Below are 14410 nucleotides of genomic sequence, written 5' to 3'. Positions count from 1 at the left end.
GGGAAAGGAGCTTGTAGGCCACTTTGAGTCTCCTTACAGGGGTATAAATCCAAACTTCTTCCTCTTCTAATTGTTTTACATCTGTGGGCACCTTTGAAATTATAACACAGGGGGTTGGGTTCAATGACAAAATGACTGTCACAAGAGGTAGGGACTGAGGTTGCATATAATTCTCATAATAAGTCTTCAACATGTCAAGCAGGAGCTCTGCTTAATAGGATGCCTTTTAAAATGAACATGAAGCTTAAAAATATTTTACTGCATATACACAGCTTACCTTCAGTCATACAGTGAAGTCCCTTGTGCTATGGTGGCTGCTACTGCCAAAGCAACTTTTGTAAAAAAAATCTGTGCAATCAATTGGGTCTTCAACAGTCAAACAAAAGTCCTGGTGGGCAAAAGTGTCACCTGGCCCTGCCCGCTTGCTAAAAACACTCATCGGGCAGCAGGAAAGGTGACAGTGTGCCCCAGGGGCATATCTACAATAAATAGCACTGAGGCAGGCATGCTGGGGCACTTGGCACATGCCCCAAGGAACTCAGGGGATGGCGAGAGTTCAGGCACAGGCCTGAGGGTGAAGTTGGGCATGGGGTGGGGGTGGGCAGTGGCTGTCCTCTGGATCAGGTCAAGGTAGACAAGAGTGGTCAAGAGGTGAAGGGTAGCAGGGCAGCAGCAGCTGGGGCACCCCATCCAGTACCCACCTACTCTTGAGTTGCTCTCTTACCCCTCCCCAAATCCTGAACTTCTCAAGCCCCACCCCCAAATCTCCAGGAATTTTCCAACCCACAACTGGCCACCCTCTCCTTCCGCTCTCTGAGTCCTGCTTATGGAACTACTGTATATTACAAAACCCTCCAAGTTACAGATCACACCTCTTCCAAATTCTACTGCATCATGCCTAGGGACTTAATTAGTAGAAGTAGCGGGATGCACAGATTCGCAGCTCGCAGATCAACATGAAACCTGCCGTCATCACTCCCTATCATGCTGCATATGAACCAGTTTCACACATGCCTGCCTTTCAGTCGAGGACATGCCCAATTAACAATTAGAGGCCCAAAGTGTGAATGAACTGCCACTCTTGAAAAGAACCGCATGCGATATAAGATTGCAAGAAACCCAGTGGCAGGTCCATAATTTCCATAATCAGGAAGCAGTAAAGGAAGGATGGACAAGAGGACATTGCAAAATTCCCTCTTTTCAACACTCCTCTGTTGAGCTAAAAATGTTTGGTTATAGCAAATTTGGATCAAGTGCTTCTGATGCTGTCTGTTGCTCCCCGGGACCTTTGCCTACCTTCCTCTTGTGCCAGCTATAATATACCAGCTTGGGAAGGGAGAGGGTAAGCAACAGAAATGGTGGGTTAGGAGCAGTGGTGGGATTCAGCCGGTTTGCATCCGTTTGGCACAACTGGCAGCTAATTTTTTGCTGACTTTGCCAAATCGGCTGAATTCCACCACCCCAGGGGAAGGGGAGAGGGGGCGCTTTCAAAGTCCCAAAGCAGCCGGTCACCTTGCTGCCAGGCTGCTCCAGGGCTCTAAAAGCCCCCTCTGCTGAGGGGAGTGTGTGGTACAGGGGTGGGGGTACCAGTAGATAAATTAATAGAATCCCACCACTGGTTAGGAGGACCAAAAACACAATCCTAAGGTAGCAGGTCTTTCTGCTTTCTTGTTATTGGAAGAAAACTGCATACCCACTCTTGGGCTCTCAATTTCCTGTTCAAAGCTAATGTGTACAGGTGTCAAGTTCTTAATAAATATGAAATTTCCTTAAGAAAATACTAAACTTGTGACATGGGATCTGATAACATTCTCTCTGTTCTAGTAACAATCTGTATCCACATTCTGCTCTGTCACCTTCTCTTCTGCAGATCTAGGTCAATTCCCCACTTCAAAAATGGATCCCGATTCAAACTGGTTTGAAAAGAATCGGAGCTTTTGAGCATGGATTCATGCTCCCCACTGCAGCTTCTACCCCCTTGCTCTAGAACCATGGCAGCCATGCAGGATTCCCCACTGCCAGCTGATCAAACGCGCAATCCGCTCAGGGGCTATCCTGATTGGCTGCTGCGTTGTGCTGGGGTGGGATTTTTAAAAATCTTTGAATCTTTGGATCCATATCTCCGCGAGCAGGTGCAGAACGGCTACATAGGGACGGGCGATTAGAACAAAGCCCAGCTTCCACGTGCCTTCGTGTGTAATCATTTAAGACAGTGAATGCAAGGTAGACACAAGCATACACTTCCCCATTTCATTAAAACAACTTGTCCCCAGCTGGAGTTGAACCAGCAACCTTTTGCCCAGCAGCCGAACACTCATTTGACTACACTATAGAGGCACTGCTGGCTTAAGGCTGGGGAAAATGCTACTTAACTCTCCCTGTGTTGCTGTGTATTTCATTAAAACAACATTTCCCCGGCTGGACTTGAACCAGCAACCTTTTGCCCAGCAGCCAAACACTTAATCAACTGTGCCATAGAGGTACTGCTGGCTTAAGTCTGGGAAAAAATGCTACTTAAGTCTCCCTGCATGATTGGAAACAGGGAAATGTAGCCACGTGGATTCGTTTTAAAGTAAATGCAAGGTTTACTGCTGCCTTGCTGTGTATTTCTTCAGTGAGGGAACTGGCCCCACGTCACTTCAGATCGACGTGGATCTTTGTTCCGAGAAATTTTTTTTTAAAAGGCTGGCGCGACACACTGGCTACCGCTACACAGTCCGGGCCATATGGCTTGATTGGATGGGAGTGCTCCCACGCCCACTGCGAAGGGCGGGAGTTTAAATCTGATCTTCACTTCCCAACTTCCCCACCACTCCAGATTGGCCGCATGTTTTTTCAAAAGGTCTACTTTCTTCCAGGTTCTGAAATAACACAGGGGGGGGGGGGGGGCGGCAGAACCTGGATGACTGCGTGTTCGGTGCTGGTGCAGTGGGTAACTCTGCTGGAAACCTGGATATTTGGAGTGATGAGCACGCATTTAAATGTGAGTGGGGAATCAACCCTAGACGAGTCTAATATATACTTTTTCTATTGTTGTCACATATTAAAATTTGTTCCTGTTTAATGTATGGGTTTCCATCATAGCAACATACAAAATTTTGCTATGCTGCTTGTTTTGTTCTGGCATTCTATTTAATCTCCAGCACCTCTCCTACACTATCTATGCTGTTGTCAGCATGTTCATAATAAGTCCAGATTTGGAAAGATACCCCCAAAGAATCTGCTTCCTGTCATTCTGAAGTCTGTGGGCGATTATATGCAAGGTGACCGGTGCACAATGGGGGCGAATGTTTGTCACAACAAGATTTTTTGTACGGATCTATTTTCTGGAGCCCTGCTTTCACTTTCTATTCTCTCTGTGGCAAGTGAGACCACTTCTTGTGCAACTTCTAATTTGTCTCGCTGCCAGAGCAGGAAGATTTGCAACAGAGCACAACTTTGTCCCTTCCCTCCACCCACGGCCAGCTTGCACTGCCATCCACACCTTGCCCCCTTGCTTACACACTTCTGTGTTGCCAGTTCCCTTTCTGCTTCCCTAAATTCTCACATTGCTATATCAATATTTCAATATAATAATAACAACAGAGTTGACTTTTACAAAGAACAATACAAACAGGGACTCTTTTTGGTTCCACTTCACCTCCCCTGCTCTATTTCCATCCTCTGCAATGATTGGGAGGGCTTTTTAAAACTTTATTTGCAACAAGCTTCTATCTTAAAACAAGCCTTTCTCTTGTCTTCTCTTGCAGCAGTAGCAGCAAGCAAGAGAGAAAGAGAAAGAGAGAGTGGAGGGGAACAGAGGGGAAGAGAATATCAGCTCTAGCCTTGGGACTACTGATGAGATCTGTGCCTTTAAGGCTGTTGGTGGGTGGAGTTAAGAGCACCGGGAGAAACAGAGGTCCAATATAGTTCAGCAGACCAACTGTACTGCAGGCTGTGGGCTGCTTCCTCACATGTAAACAGAGAAACGCGAAGAGACCCCAGTACAAGTCCACTGTGCAGCGAAGAGCTCTAGATAAGTGGATGTTGATGCTAGATGCTCACTTACGTGCTGATGGAGGTGTCCCTCCGTTGGTTCCTTCTGTCCTCTCACTGCAAGAAAATTCCAGGGATTAGATAGCTTGGCATATCATTCATGCACGACAGTTCCCTTAAACTACTAAGTTTACAGTGTGCACCACCAGCCAGGGCAGACCTCACCCATGTGTCAGAAGGAAACACCAAGGGGCATGTGTTACTCTGGTGTTTCTATTGCTAGGTTTGTTCTAACACTCTGCATACAAACCCTGAACCTCAAAGCTGTTTCTCACTGGTGGTAACCAGCATGGATGCTAAGCGCCAAAGTTGTAGGGAGCGGTACTTTATTTTATACTTCCAGATGTTATGGGACTACATTGGCTTCATTCAGCCCCTGCCAGCATGGTCAATTGGCCATGCTGGCAGGGGCTGATGGGAATTGTAGTCCATAACATCTGGAGTGCCAAAGGTTCACCACCACTGTTATCTCCTCCACCCAAAAAATGGCATGCTCCTTTTTTTGGTCACAATGCAGAAGAAAGCTTTCTGGGTTCCCAAGACATCCTCAGGACATCTTATTTCAGCACAAGCCATCTTATTTTGTAGATGCTAAAAGGTGGACTTTTTGCCCCCCCAAAGTGGTCTGCAAGACACCTTCAGCCTGGCTGTGTAATGCTCAGGAGGCGTCTCTTACTCTTTCCTCAACCGAATCGCTTTGGATCTCCCGCCAGTTTCACCTCCTTCACAGGCTTCCACCCAACAATATTAGGTATTTCCTTATATCTCTTCTCTCCTGTAAGAAGACTCAAGGTGGCTTACAAACTCTTTCCCCTTCCTCTCCCCACAACAGACACCTTGTGAGGTAGGTGGGGCTGAGAGAGTTCCGAAGAACTGTGATGAACCCAAGGTCACCCAGCAGGAATGTAGGAGTGGGGAAACACATCTGGTTCACCAGATAAGCCTCTGCCACTCAGGTGGAGGAGTGGGGAATCAAACCCTGTGCTCCAAATTAGAATCCACCTGCTCTTAACTGCTACACCTCACAAATGGAGGTAGGGAGAATCCCCTCAACAGCACACAAAATGTTGTGCGTTAGCTGAGGCGGAAACTGACCAGAGATCCTAATGGTCACGTGGCAAAAATACTATTTTCTCCTCTGATGCCTGTCCTGTCCAGACCCAAAAAATGAGAGGTGGCTTTTTTAAAACATCCCCCAGACATTTCTGCTGTCTGAACAAAAAAAAGAGTTGCCTCTATTTAAAACGTCCCCCAGACGTTTTATTTGTGCTGTGCAGAATGGACCATAGAGTCTCTAATATAATGCAGAAAATCCACAAGCAAGCCAGTTTATGGTATTGTCATTGGCTTCGAATAAATCCTAGGAGGCTTGTGGTGTCTATGGGAAAAGTCTATATTCATTATGAAATGTAATATCCAATGTGTCCAAACTGTATAGACTGGGCTCCCATTCAACTTACTTTCAACAGGACTCAAATATCCTCTCAGTAAACTACTTGTTTACCCAGGGTAGCTTGTCCTTCTGTCTCAAGATATGAGATTTTTTGTGGGCTTGGGTGGAATTGTCAAATTGGCAACGTTTAGCCACTGCATCAGCTCTGTTTTGTACCATCTATACAGTCTCACCAGGCGACGCGCCTATCTGCAGACAATCCCTCCATTACTACCAACCCCACTGAAAGAGCAGAAGGAAACCCAATGCCCTTGCAACCTCTTACCTGGGGGTTTCTGCATCAGAACTTCGCATCAATGCACTCTGCACCAATCCTGTCAGACTGGCGATCTGTTTCTCCATCGCTTCCATTCGTTCTCTTAATGAACAAAAAGAGGAACTTGGTCAGATATCGGGTGGGCATGTGCATTTCTCTGTCTTTACCATCTCTGCTAAGCAATCTGGCATGGTGGCTAGCAAGGACGTAGGTAAGGGTTTTTTCCCCTCGGGTTCAACCCCCCCCCTTGCATATCCGAAGCTCCACCCTCTGTTTGTGGGGGTTTAAAGCCGCTTTTTTTTGGTTTTTTTGGCCCTGCAGGGGGGTGTGAGTTTTTGTGGCTTAAGACCAGGGACTCTGCAAGTTTAGGAATTAGGACACCCCATCAGCCTCTGTCAGCATGGCCAATTGGCAATTCTGGTAGGGGCTGATGGGAATTGTAGTTCCTGAACATCTGGAGAGCCGCAGGTTCCCTTCCCCTGTGCTAGCAGCACCAAACTTTCAGGGATTGTTTGGGAGATTCTCCTGATGATACTACCCAGGTGATACTACCCACTGGGGCCAGGGCCGGGACGAAGAAGAAGAAGAAGAAGAAGAAGAAGAAGAAGAAGAAGAAGAAGAAGAAGAAGAAGAAGAAGAAGAAGAAGAAGAAGAAGAAGAAGAAGAAGAAGAAGCAGAAGAAGAAGAAGAAGAAGAAGAAGCAGAAGAAGAAGAAGAAGAAGAAGAAGAGTTTGGATTTATATCCCCCCTTTCTCTCCTGCAGGAGACTCAAAGGGGCTTACAATCTCCTTGCCCTTCCCCCCTCACAACAAACACCCTGTGAGGTAGGTGGGGCTGAGAGAGCTCCGAGAAGCTGTGACTAGCCCAAGGTCACCCAGCTGGCATGTGTGGGAGTGCACAGGCTAATCTGAATTCCCCAGAGAAGCCTCCACAGCTCAGGCGGCAGAGCTGGGAATCAAACCCGGTTCCTCCAGATTAGATACACGAGCTCTTAACCTGCTACGCCACTGCTGCTCATAGAGAGGTATGGCCATGCCCCAGGGACGCGTGGGGGTGTGGCCTCGCCCCGAACTCCCCCATAAAAAAATCTATACCTACGCCCTGGTGGCTAGGCAGAGATCAACCGGGGGTGGGGGGAGCATGTTTTTGACAAGCCCAGATTGGGAACAGGGAGGTTACTCAAGGAGTAATCACAGCAAAAATAAGATCTCTGGATGTGAATTGGGATATGGAACTTGACAACATTTTCATAAAAATGAAGCTCCAGGACTGAGGGGCAAACACTGACAACATCTTCTCCTACGATCTCATCACCTAGACTCAGATAAATAACTTGCATGCTTAGACTGAAATTACACATTATGGGGTGATACTACATATGGGGTGATACTATATCACCATGTAAAACCCATGTTAAGAATGGGATGAGCCAGAAAGAGGTGGAGACTGAAAGAAGCAGAAGGCTTTAGACTCATGAAGTTAGCGGAAGCAAGGTTACCAGGCTGGACCTTGATAGATTATTATAAGCTCTTAACACCTTGTTTAAGGTAAATGCAATGTTATTGGAAATGAATGGGAAGGGAGATGTTTATTTTTGTTATCTTGTAAATGTTAGAATTTATTGTTTCAGGGCTTTGTGTGTGTAATTGGTGAGAGTTCTTTGGGGACCTTCATCATCTCAAATCCAGCACACCAAGCATCTGGAGTCTTCATGAGCCACTTACTTGCAGGAAGAAATGGACTTGGCATTATCAGACTGTAATTAGAGGGACATGAAATGAAACTTAAACAGGACCTTGAACTGTTATGTTAAATGTTAATACTTGATGCGTGCTATATTTTGTTTAAAAATTTAGTTGCAAAACTTCTTCCCAGCTCTGCCCTACTGAACCCATAAGCTGAGGTTACAACTGCAAACATCATAGAGTAGAAGAAGAAGAGTTTTGGATTCATATCCCCCCTTTCTCTCCTGCAGGAGACTCAAAGGGGCTTACAATCTCCTTGCCCTTCCCCCCTCACAACAAACACCCTGTGAGTTAGGTGGGGCTGAGAGAGCTCAGAAGAACTGTGACTAGCCCAAGGTCACCCAGCTGGCATGTGTGGGAGTGCACAGGCTAATCTGAATTCCCCAGATAAGCCTCCACAGCTCAGGCGGCAGAGCTGGGAATCAAATCCGGTTCCTCCAGATTAGATACACGAGCTCTTAACCTCCTAAGCCACTGCTGCTCCTATTTCTCCCTGCTTGTCACACCAAGTCTCCACAGAGAAGAGGTCCCCAAATTGGTGCCCAGGGGCATCACAGCGCCTGCTGACACCTTTTCAGGAGTCCACTAAGTGTCTTTTTAGAAACTGGGTGGAGCCAGTTTCTGACTGGTTATTGGAGATTTGATTGGCTGTGCCGATTTTTAAAAAAAATGTTGCTTCAGCAACAGCTGCCACTACAGCACAAGGATCTGCACTTTGTTACTGAAGTTAAGCTATGGGAATCACTTTGTGGCAGGCCTTGCTTCGCCCAACACGCCATGCCAGAATTCCAAATGCAGGCGCAGGCTGAAAATCTTGGGACCTTGGCCTCTAACTCCAGGTTATATTTTTTTCCTGTATTCTCCCAGGTCTGCACAATTAGACGTGTATTCCCCCTCCCCCCCCCTTTTTTACTAGGAACTTAATTCCCAGTGGCTAAATTATGGTACATGGTAAGAGGGGGCTTTAACTTCCCCATACTGTTTTCTTGAATTAAAATAGCCCCAAATTTCCCCTTTGGGAAAACATACATGCAGCCCATCAGTACATGTTGCTTCCTCAGTGGGTCAAATACCCACCCCCTTGGGCCATGTCAGTTTGGAAAAATTCTGCTAATGGGGGGAGTAGAGTATGAAGGTCCTAATCCAAATCAACTCATTTGTGCTAGGGAATGAAACTCCCATCATGGAATTCACAATGGAATGCACAATGCTGTGAACCCAAGAAGGATGTGAGGAAAAAATAAATGTGAAATTGGGTAAAATGTAGTTGTGGGGAAAAAAATGATGTTACTTGTAGAGATGATGTGGAAATGTTGACACAGTGATTTCACATCTGTAGTTTTTCAAGAACATGTTACCATGGAGTCACCCCACGTGACTCCTTAAAAGATGTCCATGTGATCCCTCATAAGATATAATTTGGACTCCAATGATTTTTTATGATTTTTTAAAAATTCCACCCCACTTCCAAGGAGCTATAGATAGTCTATGTAATTCTCCCCTCCTCCATTTTGTCCTCACAACAGTGTGTCACATAGTTAAGCTGAGAAAGCATGATTGGCTCAAGGTCAACTGACAACATTTATGGATGAGTGGAGATTTGAATGTGTGTCTCTCTGGTCCTAGTCCGACACTTCACCACACTGGATCCAAGACACTCGAGCGGGGGGTGGGGTGGTGGGAAATAAGTTGTCTCTTAAGAATAAGAGGAAAAGCTGTGGTGCCCTATAGGTGTCAATGACTATTATGCCAATAAAATGTAGTCATTATGTCAAGGCTGTTTCTGACGATCTTAAGCAAGGCGCCAACCTTTTTCCTTCTGAGAGCCATAACCTTTGAAAACCTCAGAAAGGAGAAGGGGAAAAAAGAAGGAAACAAAACAAAACAGTTATAATGTCATCCAGTACAAAATTTTGTTGCCTCCTCTTTCCCGACAATGTCCACCCCAAAGGCCCTCTTCAGCTATCCTTCCCTGACGGTTCTGTAGGAGAAATTTCTCTCATCCAAGTTCTAGTACATTAATTTTTGACACATCCAAGTTTGCCTTTCTTTTGACCTCTTGGGCTTCTTTTGACTCTCCTCCACCTGTTCTCTCTCTCTCTCTCTCCCTCCCTCCCTCTCCCTCCCTCCCTCCCTGTTTCTCTGCCTTTCTGTTCCTAATCATTCCTTCCTCTTTATCTTTTTGTTATCCTAATGAGGTCTGCTCCAATCATTCCCCCTGACAATTCCACTGACAGCAAGAGCCATCCTTCCTGGGGAGATGTAGACACAGAAACACTGAACACAAAATTAGGTGAAAATTTATCCTGCCATCTAATTTGCCTGAATACATCTTCTTGTATCTAAAGAACAGGGAAAGGAGTCTCCCCCATGTTTCCATTGGTGAGAGGGGGAATGGATGAGGCACATTGGAGCAATACACCATTGGTCCAACAGCTCAGCGAAAAGATGTCAGCTAAAGAATATTAAGCAGCTATTAAGAGAGAAGATCAGGGCTAAGAATGTGGGGCTGTGTGCTGTTGGGGATACAGATGGACAGCAAGGCTTCAAAGAGGCAACAGAGTAAGGATGCTTGAGCAGTGAACTAGCTGAACAGCAAGCTGAGGGGAAAAGGGCATAAAAGAAAGATTTATAACAAAGGATGGCTGGGGAAAAGGGACGTCTTAGACCCGTTCTGCACATGCAGAAAAATGTACTCTCAATCCACTTTCAATGCACTTTGCAGCTGGATTTTACCATGCGGAATAGCAAAATCCACTTGCAAACAATTGTGAAAATGGACTGAAAGTGCATTATTCTGCATGTGCGGAAGGGGCCTTACAGAGCCTAGGAACTGGTGGTCTTAACAGTAAGGGGTAGACAGGGAGCTTTAGAAGCTGAGGGAAATGGAGCAAAAGATGAAGAAAACAAGGAAGCCACACAGCGCACTGATATGTGTGTGTTGAGCTTCCCATATTAAGAGAATGAATACCATTAAGTCACATATGCTAAATTAACCAAACTTTAATAAACTGCAAACAGTCAGTAAAACCATACGTCCCTGCACGGCCTCTTCGATCAGGAGAGGCCAATCTACTGGTGGTCCCTGGCCCCTCGGCGATACGGCTGGCCTCCACACGGGCCAGAGCATTTACGGCTCTGGCCCCGGCCTGGTGGAATGCTCTCCCTCCAGCTGTCTGGGCCCTGCGGGACCTCGCTGAGTTCCGCAGGGCCTGTAAGACGGAGTTGTTCCGCCGGGCCTTTGGAGGAACCAGCCGTTGAAAGTTCCTCCCCTTCTTGGCCTTCCTGGACATCTAGGCCAACTGTCAGTCCTAGGATCACTCGCCCATTCCTCCCTTTTGGAGGGGGAGGGAATTTCTAGAATTGGAACGTTGGACGCCACTGCTCCCCCCTTTTGAGGGAGGGGTGGGGGTTATAGTAGTAGACTGCTGAACGCCATTTATTTTATTGTAACTTATTATATTTATTAGACATGTTTTATGGTTTCGCTGCTTTTAAATGTTTTAATTGATTATGTTGTTCTTTTGTGTTGTACACCGCCCAGAGCCCTTCGGGGATGGGGCGGTATAAAAATCTAATAAATAAATAAATAAATAAATAAATAAATAAATAAATAAATAAATAAATAAATAAATAAATAAATAAATAAATAAATAAATAAATAAATAGGGCTTCCTCAGGGGTACAAACTGTTAAGTTACAAAGTTCTTTCCTAGATTTATAACTCACAGGTTCAGAGTGGTTTCCAGTATATCAATAAAACATAATGACACCTTAAACACCCAGCCAACATGGGTCAACTATAATAAAGCAAAAAGAATCTAAAAACATCCGGGCTCCCCTAGTCCACAGGACAAAAGAGAGGGGAAGGGAGGCCAGATGTAGGGGTGAGCCAGCGAACCCAGCAGAGCTTCAGAAAGAGCACAGGAATGCCTGCGCCATCTGTTGCCTTCTGGGCGCACACGCTCACCTGTCACAAGACCCCCATGACTCACAGGTCACAAGATGTCCTGGACAAAGGGACAAAAGGTACATACCCCCAGCTATGGATTAGGCCCAGACAGGAACGTTTCCTCCCGCACGTACGCAGCCCCTATGATTCATGTATTGTACAATCATTCTCCCGCTCTCCCGCCTTCCCAAAAACTCTAATAAAAGGTGCCAGGGACACCAGCTCGGCAGAGTAGCCAGATCCACGGATCACACTATATCGCCACTGGCTTCTCTCCACCGGATGATATCGCTGCGTCTCGTCTGTTCCATGCGTTGCCCTTAACGACTTCAGCCAGCAAAGATGGATCATGTTTGTTGTGGCCCTCAACTTTAAACCTGGTGCAACAGCTCTGTTTTGTAGCCCCTACAGAAGTGAGACAGATCCCAAAGGACCCTGATCTCACTGGATGGAGTGTTCCATGAGGCTGGGATGAGAAGACTCTTGTCATAGAGGACAGATGGACATTTTGGGCTAGGGATCACCAGAAGGCTGTTGTTCATAGAGTGTCATGCTCTTTGGGAACATATCAGGCAAGGCATGTGGATAAGGGGGAACAAGTAGACAATGTCCAACAGGCTTTTGACAAAGTTCCTCACCAGAGACTATTGAGAAAACTCAGCATTCAAGGAATAAGAAGGGAAATTCCTCCTATGGATTCAAAACTGGTTGAGGAACAGGAAGCAAAGGGTGGATGTAAATAGGAAGTTCTCACAATGGAGAGATGTAGGGAGTGGTGTTTCCCAAGGATCCATTTTGGGACCAGTGCTCTTTAACCTATTCATAAATGACCTGGAAGTAGGGGTGGGTAGCGTGGTGGCCAAGTTTGCAGATGATACCAAATTCTGTAGGGTGGTGAGAACCACAAAGGATTGCGAAGAGCTCCAAGTGGACCTTGATAAATTAGGTGAGTGGGCTAAGAAATGGCAAATGCAGTTCAGTGTAACAAAATGTAAAGTGATGCACATAAGGGCAAAAAATCCAAACTTCACATACACACTACAGGGGTCAGTGCTGTCAGTCACAGACCAGGAAAGGGATTTAGGCATCTTAGTTGATAGTTCCATGGGAATGTCAACTCAATGCAAGGCAGCTGTGAAAAAGGCAAACTCTGGGGATAATTAGGAAAGGAATTGATAATAAAAATGCAAAGATTGTCATGCCCTTATATAAAGCAGTGATGCAACCTTGGAGTACTTGGAACTGAACGCTTGGAGTACTGTGTTCAGTTCTGGTCACCACATCTCAAAAAGGATATCGAAGAGACAGAAAAAGTGCAGAGAAGGGCAACGAGGATGATTGAAGGATTGCAATACCTTCCTTATGAGGAGAGGCTGCAGCGTTTGGGACTCTCTAGTTTGGAGAGGAGACCTCTGAGGGGGGATATGATTGAAGTCTCTCTTTCTCACAATACTAAAACCAGGGGGCATACATTGAAAATGCTTGGGGGGGGGGAGAATTAGGACTAATTAAAGGAAACATTTCTTCACACAATGCGTGACTGGTGTTTGGAATATGCTGCCACAGGAGGTGGTGATGGCCACTAGCCTGGATAGTTTTAAAAGGGGCTTGGACAGATTTATGGAGAAGTCGATCTATGGCTACCAATCTTGATACTCCTTGATCTCAGATTGCAAATGCCTTAGCAGAACAGGTGCTCAGGAGCAGCAACAGCAGAAGGCCATGGCTTTCACATCCTGCACGTGAGCTCCCACAGGCATCTGGGGGGCCACTGCGAGTAGCAGAGTGCTGGACTAGATGAACTCTGGTCTGATCCAGCAGGCTAGTTCTTATGTTCTTAAGGCAGTCTTGCAGGTATGATGGTCCCAGATTGTCCTGAATGTGGATACAACCACAGAGCTTTGATTTACTGCTTACTGAGATATTTGGACCTGATATAAACACAATCTGTCCTGATCTGGATGCCTAACCTTACCAGATCTCAGAAGCTAAGTAGAGTTGAACCTGACAAGTATTTTGGTGGAAGACCTCCAAGAATACCAGGGTCATGATGCAGAGGCAGGCAACAGTGAACCACATCTATTGGTCTCTTACCTTGAAAACCCTACAGCAGTGATGTCGAACCTTTTCGAGACCGAAAATTGCCCAAATTGCAACCCAAAATACACTTATCACAAAGTGCCAACGCGGCAATTTAACCTGAATAACCTCCTCAAGCAGGGGCCAGCCTGCTGCAGCCAACAAGTCCCACATGCGCTATGCCTCTCTAGCATCTCTGCCATCTCTGCCCCCCCCCCCCCCCGGGCAGCAGCCACCTGGAGCACAGGCACCAGGTCAGCCAGCCTCCCTGCTCGCTGAGGTGCACGCACATCAAGTCCAGCGGCCCAAACCAGCCTAGATGTGTGTGTGTGTGGGGGGGGCGATTTCCCTCCCCCACATGACAAACTCTACGCGCACGTGCCCACAGAGAGGGCTCTGAGAGCCACCTCTGGCACCTGTGCCATAGGTTCGCCACCACTGCCCTACAGAGTCGCCGTAAGTCAGCTGTAATTTGATGACACAACCCCCCCCCCCCACACACGAATAATCTGAAAAATGTTTCTTGATGGTCCTAATCTATGCTGTACTAAAGAGCATTATCTAGATCAGTGGTGGCGAACCTATGGCACGGGTGCCAGAGATGGCACTCAAAGCCCTCTCTATGGGCACGCACAAACAGTGCCCCCCCCACACACACCTAGGCTGGCCTAGGTCGCTGGGCTCAATTATTAGCATTAAACCTAAGACCTAGTTTGGGGGAAGCAGTGTAGGTAACCCTGTTAAGCGCTGTTAAACCCCACTGGTTTTCCTGTGAAGAACTAAAGCGTAATGCTTTACCTGGGAGTAAGCTCGGTTGCTGGCAATGGGGCTTGCTTCTGAGTAAACCCTCCTAGGGTCGTGATTCACCCATTGGAAGAATTGCACGGTTG

General features: G+C 46.5%; 1 protein-coding gene across 15 annotated transcripts in view; it reads right to left on the bottom strand.

Annotated features, from left to right (window-relative positions):
• Positions 1-14410, bottom strand: part of SRCIN1 (SRC kinase signaling inhibitor 1) — a 400436-nt gene that overhangs the window by 72484 nt on the left and 313542 nt on the right. For all 15 annotated transcript variants that reach the window (XM_048518254.1, XM_048518251.1, XM_048518247.1 and 12 more), the window contains 2 exons: positions 5754-5846; positions 4049-4092 (listed from right to left, as the gene is read on the bottom strand). In XM_048518254.1, coding sequence (XP_048374211.1) covers positions 4049-4092; positions 5754-5846 — 137 coding nt within the window. The remainder of the gene's footprint in view (positions 1-4048; positions 4093-5753; positions 5847-14410) is intronic.

The sequence above is a fragment of the Sphaerodactylus townsendi genome, linkage group LG15 (assembly GCF_021028975.2).
Source record: "Sphaerodactylus townsendi isolate TG3544 linkage group LG15, MPM_Stown_v2.3, whole genome shotgun sequence".
NCBI lineage: Eukaryota > Metazoa > Chordata > Lepidosauria > Squamata > Sphaerodactylidae > Sphaerodactylus > Sphaerodactylus townsendi.
This window is presented reverse-complemented; position numbering and strand designations above follow the sequence as displayed.